The sequence below is a fragment of the Bombus pyrosoma genome, linkage group LG14 (genome assembly GCF_014825855.1).
Source record: "Bombus pyrosoma isolate SC7728 linkage group LG14, ASM1482585v1, whole genome shotgun sequence".
NCBI classification, from domain to species: Eukaryota; Metazoa; Arthropoda; class Insecta; order Hymenoptera; family Apidae; genus Bombus; species Bombus pyrosoma.
In genome coordinates this window covers 6,738,637-6,755,771 of record NC_057783.1, presented here as the reverse complement: position 1 = coordinate 6,755,771, position 17,135 = coordinate 6,738,637, and the positions used below count along the sequence as shown (strand labels likewise).

Genomic DNA, 17,135 nt, shown 5'->3' with positions numbered 1-17,135 from the left:
CTAATCATAGCGCCAACCCGACATATATATATTGTTAAATATACAAGTGTTTCTTCCTATCACTATCACGACCTATACCTCAGATTATATCACAAACAACTTTTACTAGTAATAATTTTTATCAGTAATTTGTTTTAAATTAATAAGTATTTTTACGAAACGTCTAAATGCACACCTAGGAGGGCAATGATATTTTATTAATTACAGACTTTATTGTTGCTAATCTCTATTTATTTTTAAAATACATTGTGATTAAAACCTATTCGAATGTTAATAAATAAAACTACGTTCGCTTAAATATTTCCTAAATGCAGTTTATAGCACGAGTCCTATATCTCTTGTAATTAATACTGTATGTATATGACACCAGAACGGAACTATGCTTCGTTCGAGAACGACGAACGTATGTATATTATTAGTAAGTATGTATTTAATTTATTAAATTATCATTTTATAATTCTATGTTTACTTGACCGTTGTTTTAACCCTTTCAGCTGCAAATACTTTCTACGAGAAAGATTCAATTTCTTTTTAGTTTCAGGTCCAGTGTTAATCGTGTCAATTGTTAAAGTAAACCGTGTTAAAAAAAGAAGAAGAAATCTAATGTAATACATACGTATTTCTTTAACAAAATTTATAACACATATTAACAGATTCAAGGAAATAATACTATGAAATAATACTTGTTGCTTTGGCAGCAGTGAAAGAGTTAAATATTCGTCAATTCTCGTTTATCTGTGATAAAAATAAGCTTTCTTACTAACAAAGAGTGTCCATACTTAACAAAAAGAAAAAAATTCAATCGTGTTTTGTTCTATAAGTCTACAACCTAATTACAGCGAAAAAATACGCAGGTACGAATTATTTCTAAAACGGCAAGGTTGAATCGAAAGAAATTCTCCGAAAATGAATGTATCTGTTGTGTTTTAGTGATTATTAGTATTGAACGGTTTCTCGAGATCGATTTATATAAAAGATGTGTATGATTTTTGTAGTTATATTATTTGTAGTTATATTGTAGTTATATTATTTTGTAGTATATTATGTTCTTCGTTTCTCAATAAAATCTATCGCGAAATGTCAGACAATTTCATTTTCGAAGTTGCTCTTTCGTGACAAATATTTTAACAGTCGACGGAAGGAAGATTGTTAATTATCGTGAAAGGTTTTCCTTCATCTTTACACGAGCTTATCTTCCCAGCATAGTATTACATAAACGAATTGTTTAATTCTGGAACATTCACGTTTCTCTCGAATTTTCCTTTTGGTCTCCTTAAATTCTTTCCAAGAATCCAGTTCTTTGGAATTTTTCGGTCCCCAATCTGACGAAGGTTTAAACGCTGACTTGATCATCTGTGAGATTTAGAAATTTGGTAATTATTTAATGAAACTGCCATTTAAATGGTTACCTTATGAAACTTTAAATTAAACCAAATAATTTCCTAGGGCGTTCCGATGAAATTTAAATTTAAATATAATAATTTTCTATATTATAAAGTTGTTAATTGAAATATTATAATTTCCTGTTGTGCAATTTTAATTGAAATATAAATATGATAATTTTCTATGTTATAAAATTTTGATTCAAATATAACAATCTTTTATGGAATTCTGATAGAAATAATTTTCTATGGGATTTGAATTTCTACTTAAACGTAATCATTTTCTTTTGATACAAACCTCGAGTGGAGGTAAATTTCTTTTCGAGATTATAGCGTAAATCATCCAGAAAGGAACTTGCAGGATGCCAAACGTGTAAATTGTCCAGCCCGCTGCTGTAATTAGAATTGTAAATGTAACATAATTAAAAAATAACAAATTGCAATATAATAGAAAATGATGAGTTATATTTGTTTGCAGAACATTGTAAGATTTCATCAGTGATAATTTCATAATAATGGCAAAAAGGTAATGATATCAAACTCGTATTAATCCTCTGCAGGAAAACTGGGCCTCGACGATTAATAATTGAATTAGTTGAATTAATTTATTCCTGTAACTCAGTTCATAAAATATGTTTTGTATTACGCAGACAATATTAGTCATATTGGACAATAGAAAGATACATTTCAATTTAAAACAGCTTTTTAAATGGTTTGTTAACCACGTTATTGACCATGTACTAATTAAAATTAAATGTTAATAATTAACAATAATAATAAAGCAAATACAAACCATGAGCACTGTAAGGATAAGAAATACCACTATAAGTCAAAGGTTTCAGATTGATTATGGTATACACTAGAATCACAGCCAATAATATTGGAACAACAAGAGTCCAACAAAATCTCCAATAAACCGATGGCCTTCTTTTTAACATGTACTCCACATCGTCCAAAAAATTCTCCAAGCCATATATCCAGAAAATTCCAATTATCTCAAGAGTAGCCAAAATAAACACGATAAAGGATCCAGCATAGTAATCGACCAATTCCAGTATAAACTGGCCACCCTGTACGTATTTAAAAAAAAAAAAATTATGCACATTCATTATGTTTATTTTGACGATAATGCAAATGATCATTGATATATTGCTTACAGGCGTGCAATAAATGATTCCAGCGCAAAATCCAAAGGTGCATGTACCGGTCACTATGTATATGTACCTCCAATTTGGAAATTGATCGCTGATAATTGTGATAAGAGCACCGGCCAGTGCGATGGCACTTCCTATCCCGAGGACGTAGAGCATCAAGAAAAAGAGTACCGAGAAGAGCTGAAAATTGTGAAAAGTAAAAGTTATGTATTAAACTAGTATATGTGAAAATTATAGTACATATCATTGAATATGAGTACAATGGTTTGAAATTTTGTTTCGTTTTTCTTTTAATTTAATTTAATTTCTATGTAATTTAATTTACTGATAGAGAAGTAAATAATAAGATTTCGATATAACAATAATAACAGGAAGTTAATAATAATACAATTCAATATAATATAAGAGGCTTATTTGATATATATATTAACATAGAAATATATAAATAAACACTCTGTCTTCAAATGAACCCTTATCTTTGATCTCATTGTCAGTGGATTATAAGCAGTCCATATAGAGATATATGTGTATATATATATATATATCTATATATATGCTACATTAAATTATGTTGATATACCATATTAGCCTAATATAATACATATAACAACATAGTAGTTATTAAGAAAGAATTAAGAGTTAAGAGTAATGTAATATAATACAACAAAATAGTGGTATAATATAAACTAAGAACCCAATGCAGGAATATAATATAGTGTAAGAAACTAAGAATAAGAGCGCAGCAACTTTCTATTGTAATAGACTATAGAACAAAAATACAAATAAGTTATTATTATCATAAATATATTAAAATACACATAACAGGTAATAGTTAAGTAATAATTAAATATTTCACTTTTTTCAGTGAATTACAACCTAACAGAAATAAAAAAGAAATATAAACCATTTACAGAAGAAACGAAAATAATGAAATAAATTACTAAAAGTGATTAAGGAGAACTCTTTTACGTTTGAGCACATCCTTTTATCTCTTTACTTGAAATCACGTTTATCGTGCAATGGGAAAAATAGTGGTTACATAGCAACTAAACGTGTACTAGATTCCTTACTTGCGGTAGAACATTAAACTTTGCAATGGCATCTGGATAAGAGACGAAAGCAAGACCGGTTCCACCACGAACAACGTTGCTGATGTCTTCGGTACCTAGTTCGTGAGCTAAATTTCCAAGGATACCAAAAATGGTGAAGCCAGCTATTAAACTTGTGAACGTATCCAACGTCGTTACAACTAAGACATCTCTGGAACAAAAAGAAAAGATGAAAAAAATGTCATTCATCCTGAGTTTTTACGATGAACTTTGAGACGTGAGATTCTAATAAAAGATATACTATATACTAAAAAATGTACTTCTGATAAAAGATGTACTAAAGATGTCTACACGATGATGTCCTTTTTCAATTAAATTATTAAAGTTCATAGTTTTAACGGAAGAACTTTAAAAATATCACTGTAATTGAAAAGCAAATCTTGATTCAGGACTACTTTTTTGAAATTGATTGAAAATAATTGATTTATCTTACTGCTGTTTTTTTATCCTTTTAGAATAATAGATAATAGAGCAAAAGTGCACAGAATATGAAATATCTAAAGTAAAATATTCGTTATAATATTTAATTGGTAAAACAAATGGTTATTTACGACATATTGTTTTTAAAAAGTATTTGTTAAGAAAATTTTTAGAGAAGAAATACGGATTTGTAACCTGTTATCCTTTAAGTAGAACGATATCTTAGAGCTAGACAAGTATCGTCTCCTTAATTTCATCGAACAAAAGTTTCCATTAAATTAGAATTGTTCATTAAGAAAATACTATAATATCAATATCAATTATTCTAAGAACTTGTCGTTATTTTCCAAGACACGTGTAATCTGTAATTTCTTTCCATTCGATTTAACAGAGGAGGATAAAAATTAAAAATAACGAAAGGAACTAAAAGCAGATCAAAATTGAAGACCATTAATTGAAAGAATAATAAAATATGAATAAAATAGAAGACATTTTAGTTGTTCTAATGAATTATCATTTTATAAAAAACAAAAGTCAATAAATAAAACCTGTACTACAGTATCTGAAGTAATTAATGTATGAATTGTTAGTTATTCTGTTGAACTACCTATTTGGCCAAACGCCTGAATTTTCTAGAAGAAAATAAAATAATTTAAAAAAATAAAAGTAATAAGTAACCTGTATATGTTATGTCTGAAGTCATTGTACGACGAGTACATGACGACACCGCCGAAGCAGACCGACAGTGAAAAGAAACACTGTGTAACAGCCGCGTACCAGACGTGTGCATCGAACAGCTTCTGCCAGTTCGGTTTTATAAAGAAAATGATCCCGTTCACAGCACCGTCTAAGGTAACCGCTCTGACCAGCAAGCTTATCATGATGATGTAAGGAAAGATCGCGAGGAAATAGGCCGCTTTCCCTGAGCTCTTCACACCACGTGCCAAGACAGCAAATATGCAGCCCCACGCAATAAACAAGCAAATCGTCAGACTCCAATCTGGCAATCCGATGCCATCCTGAATAGTATGTTTTTCTTTCAGCACAGTTTTTCTGATGGTAGGAGAGAAAGAAAGAACGATTTGTTATTATAATATGAAGTGATGTCATCTTAATGGAATTATTATTTTTTAATGTTATTTTATAATTTGATAGTTGGAAATCAAGATTGGAGCAGTAGACTGTTTGTTTAATGGAATCATGTTTGCGACTAGGAATGATGGAAATATTGTAGATATTGTATTTTAAACATTCCATATACTTATTCCAAATATTCCAAGTACTTGATATATTCAAAATTTTAAATTCAAACAAGTTATATTTGCGATGTTAGAATATTCCATTTTTAAACATCCCAATTTCCAACTATACCAAACTCTAAATATTCCAAATATTCAATAAATATGTTATGATTATAAATTGTCATGATTAAAAAGGTTTCACCTGAAGAAAAATTCAGCAGAACTGGTCATATTTGTACTATTTCGTTTGGTGACGTTATAAGAGCTTCCCGAATCGGCGCAAGAGTTTCCCCATTCTTCCAAACACGTGGACCAAGGCAGTGAGGATTGGAAGCTTGCAATGAGGTAAAAAAGGGTTATCGACATCAGAAAACAATAATATGTTCCTACCGCGAGCATCGAGAACATTTGTGCCCAGCCAACACCTCGAAATCCAGGTACTGCAATGAAATGTCCAAATTATAAAATTAAAGTCAGCAATTAATTCAAAATCACATTAATTAATTTCAAAGTTAACTGATATCGTTGTAATTGAATGGAATCGAATTTATTTTCCAGTCGACGCTTTTGTACTCGGAATAATTATAATCGATTCTCCGATAAAACCAAATTTAGATTTCAAGAATTCAACTTTTTCGAAATAACTATCGAATTTCAGAGTCAATCTTTAATTAGACCTGATATTGAAAAAGACTAATTTCAAGTAAAGATATTAAAATTAATGAAATTATACGAATTCTCCTATTTAAATTCCTAAAGTGACCCATATCTATATTTCAAATAAGGACTGATTTCTTTATCTTTCGATAGCAAGTGACGTGTCGTAAAAATGCGAGAATTCTGGATCAGTATGCTCGAGTGGAAACAATAATGACTTATGGGGTATAATTTAACCCATAATTTAAACCAGTTACACGAAGCATACATCGGTATACGATCCATATAACAAACGACTTTAACTTGCGAAACCGGTCCTCAATGTTGCACTTCCTGCTAAAATTTTTACATTCTTGGTTCATCATGTATCAGTTCCCGTCGTGAAATGGGATCGACAGTTTGCAAGATCTAATTAACTCTTTCAGAATTCTTTTGATATTGTGCGGAGAACTCTCGTTTTACGTATAAACTATTAACAACCGAAACACATTCTTCTGTTGATTTTGTAAAGAAGATATAATATATCAAAATTGAACACCAGTTTGAGAAAGGCACATGTACCATTTAGTTAGTAAATAGCCTGATAAAATACAAAGGCTGTGAAAGTGTTAAATTATGAGTAATCTAAAACACTTTGAATAGTTGTTTCCGCAAGTATTATAAAAAATCCTTTTTTTAATAGGTATAACTATACTTTAAATATTACTTATCAAAGAATAGATGGAATATTAGTTTGAATTAATTTTTGTGGCAGAAGGTGTATCTAATAATAATAATAGATAAAATATTTATAAAATATCGGTTTGATAACACACCTGCTGACCACATTTTCACCGAAGACCTACTGCTGAATTGTCCCATGATCATCTCCAAATAGTAAAATGGTTTCCCAACGAGGAACAAGACGATGATGTAAGGTATTAGAAATACCCCACCGCCATTCTCGTAAGCTGTGAATGGAAATCGCCAAACGTTACCCAAACCTATGGACATGGCGATGCAGGACATTAGAAATTCTAATCCACTGCCCCAGGTATCTCTCTTCATTTCATTTTCCGTTGTAATCTATGAAAATTTGAAAAAAGTTGATTTAAGGAAAGAAGAAAAGAGACTCGGTATTTGTAAAAGATTTTCATTAATGTTTATATTAAATATCAAATTACGATAATAATATTAAATTAAATATGTTATATATTACAATTTTATGAAATTATTTTTTAGGATCAAGTAAACCGACCAATGTTTGATTTGCAATGATCTGGAGTTGGAAATTGGGGAACATTTTCTGCTCAGCTGTATCCAGCACCGAACTTACAGACGCCATATCTGAAGACTATACTCAAGGATTTTAGAAAATGTAGATGAAGAACAAGCCAAATCAATTTACTATGGTCTATATATATTATATATATTATTATTATTATTACATTAAATTATGACAATAATTTATATGATAATAATGTTAGAAAAGCTGAATCAACTACAGCAATTTAGGTACGAAAATACCAACTGATTGTAGGACATAGAAGACATAACAAGTCATAGTAGAAAATATATACAGAAGCTATGGAAAAATGAGAGCAACAATCTCCATATGCAGTGAGACATAAAAACATACAGCAATAGAAGCAATAAACTATCTGTATTTAAATATATCACTGTCGATAAGAAGAATTATTGCACAATTATTGTAAGATTGGCTGGCAAACTAGGTTGGACAAGGACAATATGACAAGGTCTGAAATATAAAATAGATGAGAACCTATTATATGTTAACTATACAACACCAGAGGAACAGAAAATAGAAAACACATACTAAGTGACTGCACAATATATACATCAGATCAATCACACTGGGAAGTAAGAAATGGACAGAAATAGTAACAATAATAACAGAAAAACAAATCTGAGAATTGGCAAGCTTCATAAAAGGAAGCACGAAGTTTAGAGCTTTCTGCATGAACGAATAGAGAAATAGCAAAGACTGCCACAGAAGATGTACATATAGTAATCTACATATTAAATAAGATAGAGATATATTTAAATAAGTAATGAATTAAGATTTAGTTTTAAAGAATAAACTAAGAGAGAGAAAATAGCGTGCACATGTGTAGAAACATTGTAATAGGTATAAGCCTCTATACAATAAAGGAATATAATGTTAATATTAATGTTACAAATATTAACGTTATAAAAGTTAGTATTTTTAATTTACTAAGCTAAATTTCTAAAGGCTTTAATCAACGTACTGTTTCATCAGAAAGCATCAAAGAGAGTGGCAATTTGCGATCTTCCTGTAATTCATAGGAGAAGCTGTAGGAACTGTTATCTTGAAACTGAAATCAGAATGAGATTCTATGCATTTTGATATATTTATTTTTCTCTTCTTCATCTCTATAGACTGTCATTCTTGGTATTTCAATTTTTTCTATTTCTACTGCAGAAATGTCAAGTTAATGTTAGAAACTAAAATCAGAATTATGCAATTGTTATTCTGTGATTATCTAGAACTTTGTATAGTTTCAGAAAGACTATCTAAACTGGGCTATTGGAAAATTATCATTAATAACTTTCTTATTTTCATATTGTGCAATAATTAAGTTGTGATTTAGTAAGAGTATAATCATTAGAAATATTAAAATTATTAATATTTATTTACCTTTCCATTGTTACCTGTCGTGGCACGTTGAAAATCGGCAGTTGTGTGTCCATCATCTCCAATGAAAGCAACATTCTGTCGTCCCTGGTACGAAAACATTATTAAATGATTACACTTACTCTTTGAAACGTTCACTTAAATCTTTAGTATCAGTTGAAAAATATTTACAAGATTCACAATCCCAAAAAGATTCGCAAAGTATTTGATTGATTATTTTTTAAACAAACTACATACGATAGAGTTAAAAGTAACTTGAGAGAACCATGACACAAAAGAACTATGTAATATCCCTGTATAGACATTTCCATCTACCTCGCAAGGACACTTTCCACAATCTGAAACACTACACGCGACGCATGTTGCAATTTAAATATTTTTCAACGTGTACAAAGTGAAGTAAATTGCTGTTATCTTACAAGAATAATGATAATAAATGTAATAATAGTATAATATAATATTTCATAAAGTGTATGTATATTTCCTACAAAAAAATGTTCGTCTCTTCAATGAAACAATTTGTTCAGCATTATTATATGCTGTGAATATTTTTAAGACATAGCTTTAGTCAAATAACTTAGTTAACTTCTTTTTCGTTTCGCATTTTTGTTAACAAATAGGAGAACGTAAAAAATTCGCTAATAAAATGTGAAATATTGTAAAACACATGGACAAAGCCGAGTAGTGATATTCATATATTAATCTTGAATGATATAATAATAATAATAATAAAAATAATACATTTATATTTGAAACGAACATCCATTTCAAACGATCAATTTAAAAAAAGAATTTAAAAATAATTCTATTAGCAGTACATTTTATGCCGAATTGACACAAGGCCAATGATAAAAGAAAGACACTTCTTTTAGTTTTTATTATCGAAAGATAAAATGAAAAGCGTAAGTGTCAACTTTAAATTAGATCATTTACCGCTTCAAGTCGTCCATTACAAAGAGAATCGTCGAAAGTGAAAAGCTTTGAATGCGACGCATAACATCGTACAATTACTCCCATAATTGCCACTCGGCATTGTGCGCACGCAATACCACGACATCATACCGATAAACATAATTGTGGTCGGAACTGCATACCTCTATAACGCTCGATCAGCGTGGAATACGTGACGTTCTATACGTTTTATGCACTTCGGAAATCATCCAACAGTACTTTGAAACATTATCCAGCTGTGAAACTATAGAATAGAAATCATCCTTCGAAGGAAACAATGTATGCAATCAAACGGTGCAGTTACGATCATATATTGCATATAAAGTGTATCACGCGTTATGATCTATTTAATAAAGTTAAAAAAAAAAAGAAAAAAATATCGCAATATAATATGACCAACCGATTTCTAACGATTGTTGCCACACACTTGTCTATGAAAGGAATATGTGCTGAGAGAATTATGAATAATAATTAATAGAAAATTTGACGAAATTATTTAGTATTTGAACAAGTCTAAATACGTTGCTTAAAACGATGAAATTAATTGTTATTTATAAATACAATCTTATTTTTCATTCGTCATTTATCGACCGACTGAACAAATTTGTTTTTACACGAATGTAATCGTTCAGTGAGCGAGATTACCGTAAATTGCAAGTAGTAATTTCTAATAATGTTTATTAGCCGAGGTGAACAGTTTTAAAAGCAAGTATAAACTATAACCATATTAATTATATAACTATAATAATTATATTAATCCCACGGCTTTTTCATTGAACAAAATGAGATACATAAGACTAGTCCAAAAGCTATTTATTTATATATTATGGATTTATGGGAAATTTGAAATAGTCTGCCATATGAAGTTCCACCTTTTTCGTCATTTTTATAAAAATACAAATTTGCATAGATATTCGCAGTCCGACAATGATCTTGAAATTCGAAGTCCAACAAGGAAATTGAAAACCAACAAACAACACGTTCCCCGAACACAATTCTAATATACATACATTTTTTTATCAACAATAATATTGCATAAAATCTCATAGAGATTAAAAATGTAATTTATAAGATATTATTTCACTATTTTCTTGTTTCGATATAGCAAGCCGTGAAGTCATTGCTTTCAAGTGGAAATTCATTCTGAGCCAGGTTCCTCTTTTTTGTATTCTTATTTTATAGGATTTCGCAGCTCGTTATTAAAATAACTGGTCAAACAACTTTTTACAGTCGTAGCATAATGTCAAAGCTAATAGTACGTATTATTGGACCTTCTGAATAATTACAACTTCCGGATGTCGCGTTATTGTCATTGGCATACTTTCATTCATGCTTTTAACACATCATATTTAAAACTTTATATAGAGTAAGAATCACAGATTTTTTATACTTCGATCAAATGATTACGTATATCTTGAAATAATGGAGGAGAAAAGAAATTTCGTTACGAAAGTAACAAAGAAACTTTCACGATCTACATATTTAAGACATTTTTCTCTGGCTAACGTGTTATGACATCATGAAAGTGATTGTGCCTTTGCTTTCGTATTTACTCGTAGTTCTAGTAGTGTTTCGCATAGAAATTGATAACGACGCGGTAGAAACGGCGAGAAAGATGATTATTTATTCTCAATCTCGTAAGCGCATAGATAACGACAAATATTTTTATACATCGATGAGACCAGATTGACGAGACATTTTTATCATTCTCTTGTTAAACCTTTGGCAGTACGATAAAATGACGAAGAATTTGGAATGAACGATTTAGAAGATAATTACTTTATCTTGACTCACAAAGATCATTGAATCATTCGATTCATTAAATTTTATGTAAACTCGCGATTAAAACTGTTAGGATAATTACGATACTTGCTTCAAACCTGGGAAAACTTAAGTAATCGTAAAAAGACACGATAGATTATCGGTGAACTTGTTATTTTATGTAACGAAGAAAGTAGTTATTGTGTTAAAAATTTCACGGGAAATAGACAAATCATATCGGATACTCAAGTTTGATTGAAAGTGAAAGGTGCCCTAAAACTTTTAAGCATTTTCGAGCAGCTGCTGCAAAAAGTCGATCTTCTGTGGTTTACATAAATTAGAAGTATATTTCAAAGGCAAGGTCCTAAAATTTTAAAGGTGAATTCGAGAAAATAATAAAGTTAGAGCTCGTTTGGCAAGATGCTCCAGTGACCGGTAATAGGTGGTTATACAGGCTGTACCATAACATGTGGGACCCACTTCAGAAGCGGACAGGAGAAGCAGTGGAAAAGAGTTCATACGAAAATGTGTTCCGCCTGACCTTCTTTCAAGGTCATAGCCATTTTAGTGTTCCAATGACGCGCAACTGGTTACCTTCGTATAAGATGCTCGATACAGCCACCTTCGGTCTGCATGCAAGCTTGCAGTCGTCGTATCGAAGAATTTAGCGATCTTTCAGAAATTCCAGTCATTCGTTGAATCTGTAATCTGGCTGACTCAAAAGTTTCTTTCGTTTTATAAGGAAATAGTAGATGCACAATATTTTGTAGTAACCGAGCAAAATGGATCATATATAATTCAGTAAAATAATATAAAACAAAATATGTTGCGCGTCTGTTACTTCCTTATAAAACGAAAGAAACTTTTAGAACGACTTGATACTTGTCAGCTGCACGATTATTTTCAAGTTGACGCAGAAATAAAAATCTAACGGATTTAAATTTGGGGGGCGAGCAGGCCAGGCAACAGGTCCCGCACGATCTCTTGAGGAAATGGCGAAGCTAAGTAGTTGAAGACTATTGAAAGTTGAAACACAAAAATGGTTGTAGCTTCGGAACAAGATCAAACAGAATCATTCATATGAAATTTGTTCATTGTTCATTCATGAAATAGGCCCCACATGTTATGATACGTCCTGTAGTGTGTGTAATATGCGCACAAAATGCAACATTGAGATGGATAGATAATCTGCACAGACTATACGTATGGGAGCGTTATTTGACTTAAAAGACAGCACGACAGTCCTCACAAGGCGGTTTAGTTTACAGAACTTAAAACCTTAAGCCGTAGATACCTTGAAACTTCATTAAAACGGATTTTTCAACGAAAACGTGTTTTTGAAATTAAATTTTTAAATTAACTAATCTACTTTTGTCTTTCATTATATCTTTGACATTTATTTCATTTCTTATTTATAATATTCTTTTAATCAATATAAGCTGAATTTATCCATCTAGTAGTTGTTTTACTATCTCAATGACTAATTGACTAATCAACTTCAAACGAGGCTTGTCTTATTCGTTATACATTTTTCTAGGGATTATACCCTTGATCTTTATTTCATTTCTCATTTTTAATATTCTTCTAGTCGATATAGATTCAATTTATCTACTACTTAGACAAGTTAATGTTTGTTTGAAGCTGTATAACTTCCGTATAACTAATTATAACAAAGTTTCTTCATTTTTAGATTCTGATGATCGTACCAGGTGCTACACTGTATGCCAATAATAATTACATCGTCGATATTAAACTACTTCAAATGTGTACTTCAAAATAAGTGCCTATGGCAAGTGATAAATAAAGAGGTATGAGAAGATAGCAAATCTCAATGAAGAGGCTAACACAGCACTAATTATAGATTATATAAAATAATCTGCATTTTACATTCGCAATCCGCGAATCTGCATACGCGATTTACAATCTGCATAATTATTTTACACCAAAAAAATTAAAGAATGAAGATGAGTTACTTGAAAGCATAGGTAATATCAGATTTAGTAACGTATCGTTCAGATTAAAACATAAAACACCATATGAAAAATCATAAATATTCTATGAAATTAATGAATAACAACGATTCAAACTAATATGTATATCAAACAATAGATGTATGTGTGTGTATGAGTGTGCGAGAATAGAGGAAAACGGCGAGATTTGTTGGCAGGAATAGGAAATTCAACTCGAATGTCTGGGATGCACCCAGGAAGGAAAGCTTTGCCCTTGGTTTCGTGTTTGCAGGATCTGCCACGTACTGCGTTGACTTTTCTTTCCATAGAAAAAGAAAGGTGATTTTGATGTGACTGTTTCGTCTCTGGAATACCGATATGGAACTAACAGTTTTTCAAATTTAAATTATGATGTAATTTTCCAAAATTATGAAAAACAGAAAGGACAGGGCGTTTGACGCACGAGATAAAAAGATTGGCGCAGCCTGGATTTTGCGACTGTTGCGACTGCGGTCGATGAGAAAGTAAGCGGATTCGCCACGAAACGAGGTAATTTTTGCCACGTTATCTTTAAAATAAAATTAATAACCACGTATATTTCTTAAGTAACGAGATCTTCCTGTTGATTTGAAGAAAAAGAAAGATAATTGAATTTCACCTTGGTTATTACACTTATTAATCAGTATGACCGTTAAATGACTACGTCATCGACTGCTACTTGTTCACCTTCAAACTGGGAATAGCAGAAACATTCGCGTGAATCGTGCCAGAGAATGTATTATACATGAAGATAAGTAATGGTATTAATATGTGTAGTGCTATCAATTAGACTGAGGAAATGTCAACCCTTTACGGACCAGACCATTGGAAATATTAAACTGAATAGAATTATAATCCACGAGTCATTGATATATTAATATCATATTGATATAATATTCGAGATTATAATAACACGAGGTAATAGTTGCAAATATTGCACTGTAAGAAAACTTTCACTTTAAAAGTAACAAATATCCTCAGATATTTTCTTTCATTTTACCGAAAAATTTGTTAAAAATTCATCTAAAAAATTCATAGAAATAAAATTGAAGAAATGGAATTCAAATGGTAATTTTGTTTCGTTTATTAAATATTCTAATGGACATTTTACTTTGGCTATTTTATGCAGATATGTTTTCATCCTTTATTTCCCCACAAACGCATAAAAATTTGCTACGCATCTTAAAATCACTTGAAATATTATCATTTTCTCTATTTTTCTAGAAATCTTCATATGGCAATATGAAACAAAGGTTTAAATCGTCTTCCTATCGTCCATTAAATATTGAACAACGCTGATATGTTTCTTACATTCGTGCAAATTATATACATTCCGGCTATCTTTATACTTTCGAATTTCCCATGAGAATATACAAATTTGCAACATATGCCTCGTACAGTGCAACAAATATTGCGAACGTTATACAAATACAAACAAAACCTACACATCGTAAAATCTCGAGCTGCTCAATTTTTTGGCTCGGAAACCTACATTTACCGACATTACATATCGAATAGAGTTCAATGATACTAATTTTAAGCTTAGGAATCTTCTCATTCAAAAGTTATTACGCGAGAAAGATCGCAAAATTCCGTATACCTTTCCTCCTCGTATGCGTACTAGATCTTTCGTCTTTGTTGACACTATGAGTATAACTGGATACTGTCTCGCGGGAATAGAAGAAATAATACGAATGGTATTATTATTGGTTACACTATACCGCGTGGTCCGTAATAGTTGGTGCGATTGGATATAAAATGATTGTACAAGCAAAAATGAGGAAAAAATATAGAGGTTTTAGGAAAATGATCGATTTTGTAAATATAACAATTATACTTAAACTTGGGTAATTGCGGATCGGACAAGAATAAATAATCGACTGAAGATTAAACTACACGCGAAAGTAAGTGAAAACTGTAGGATAAAATTTTGTCATAAAAATTTTTTTTTTTTGGTGGAAAATAAATTTGAAAATATATCGTGTTAGTGATTGGCAAACGTTTGCTATTGTGTCAAAAAATTATTAGAGATGGACATTTTCCCTATTTTACTAAAAAAAACATCATACTCACATGAAACAAACAAACAATAACAAATCTAAACAAATGGGGTTCAAACAAAGATTTAAATCGTCTGTATCGTCTATTAAATATTGGTCAACGAAGATATTCCTTAAATTCATTGCGAATTACATTCAAATATATATTCTGCCTATCTTTACCTTTTTCGAATTTCCCATCATCAACATATAGAAATTTGCAACCTCAATTAACTTTATTTTCGTGAAAATGTTCAAACTTTGTTTTCTTGAGAATAAGAGCTCGAAAGGAAAAATTTTATTTCACAATTTTCACTTGTTTTCATACGTATAATATCAGCTCGTGCTAATAGTTTACTCACGGCTAGTCTGCACATAGTCAAGTTTAAAGCATAGCTGATCAATTTTCGAACTCGATTTTCTCAGTAAACGTCATACGAACAGATTTCACTTCACATTTTCGACTTATTTTTTCACTTTGAAGAATCACTCTGCACCCAATTGTATCATCAGTTACGGACCGCTCTATACGCTTGCTTAGAAATGTTGCTTGACAAATCGATTCATATATCAGTAATAAAACGATATTCCGCTACTTTGAGCACGGTATGTGTCTAAATCAATAATAACATCTGTCTTCTAAATTTATCAGTAAGACACACAGTAAGTCAAGAGTACCAAACTTTAGAACCACATAACTTTTGAATCAATTTATTCGTAAACTGAAAACAGTCGTACTTCGCCTCTATTCATCTAGTATTGTCAAAAATTGCAAAAGAAGCGTAAGAAATAGAATAGTTACTAGACGAAAGTTTCGCTATTTTACTAAAAAAAAAAAAAAAGAAATACGATACCTTCCTCATCTTGATTGATTCAGCAGGTAAATTGCGAGACGACAGCCGAGAAAAACACCAAATATCCAATGAGGAGGTTGACGATGATTCCCGTCGAACTGAAACGCGCGAAGGATCTCGAGTTTATAACATTGTGACATCTATAGCAACGATCACACCAGGTATATAGACCACCTTCACGAGCATCGAACTTCTACTGACCTGTGATTTGCCGCAGCACGCTGACAGAAAAATAAGTGAGGTAGGGATCGCAAACCTAAACTCGATCGGAATGGGGGAATCTCGGCCCCTACTCCTCTCTATCCCTCCTCTTTCTGCTCTCCTTTGTGTAAAATTTTGTTATCAGGAGTATCCTGACCTTTATCGATCTTGATGAAATGATTGATGGTCGTTGAATTCGTATATTAATATATTAGTGTTATCGATATATTATAATGCATATCGAGCTCGGAGAGTTTGCAACGAAATAGGGGAAGGCGATATTTGTTAGATCGGGGATATTGATGCATTTTTGGGGGTATTTTAAAAGGGTGATTCTTGCGTGACAACGATAAAAGAAAGTGATCTCTATGAATTTTTTTTAGATCTAGTCCCATGCAACCTGTAGTTGGTCTAAAACAAAATTCAGGGGGATCACCTGCTGTTATTGTCGTTACACAAGAATGCTACCTTAAGGTTTCAAGAATCTACGAAATCTATGTAACATGTAAAAATATATAAAATGTCTAAAGTAGAGCACTTGTTGGAATATTTAACAATAGATATAAATTTCATCCAGATGATATGAAGAAAAGTATGCGTATTTCTTCTTATGTTATATATATATATTCTTTCATATACTATACATTTGGAATGAATGAAGGAATGCATGAATGGATGAATGAACTTTAATGGGGGGAATGTTTGCATAAAGAGAAAGCATG

At 31.1% G+C, this 17,135-nt stretch overlaps 1 protein-coding gene across 5 annotated transcripts; it reads right to left on the bottom strand.

The window, feature by feature from the left end:
* Positions 1-213: 213 nt before the first annotated feature.
* Positions 214-16,732, bottom strand: LOC122574707 (sodium-dependent nutrient amino acid transporter 1-like). Of its 5 annotated transcripts, none has more exons than XM_043742611.1 (11): positions 16,213-16,731; positions 8,623-8,706; positions 8,213-8,299; positions 6,779-7,028; positions 5,509-5,746; positions 4,744-5,118; positions 3,607-3,796; positions 2,540-2,716; positions 2,176-2,452; positions 1,681-1,775; positions 214-1,353 (listed from the first exon to the last, which is right to left on the bottom strand). In XM_043742611.1, the coding sequence occupies exons 1-11, from the start codon at positions 16,219-16,221 to the stop codon at positions 1,180-1,182; spliced, it is 1,956 nt and encodes a 651-aa protein (XP_043598546.1). In that variant the 5' UTR covers positions 16,222-16,731; the 3' UTR covers positions 214-1,179. The 5 variants fall into 5 exon arrangements, with proteins under 5 accessions (XP_043598546.1, XP_043598544.1, XP_043598549.1 ...); XM_043742609.1 differs by lacking the exon at positions 16,213-16,731 and adding an exon at positions 9,553-9,642; XM_043742614.1 differs by lacking the exon at positions 16,213-16,731 and adding an exon at positions 8,791-9,029.
* Between the last annotated feature and the right edge of the window lie 403 nt (positions 16,733-17,135).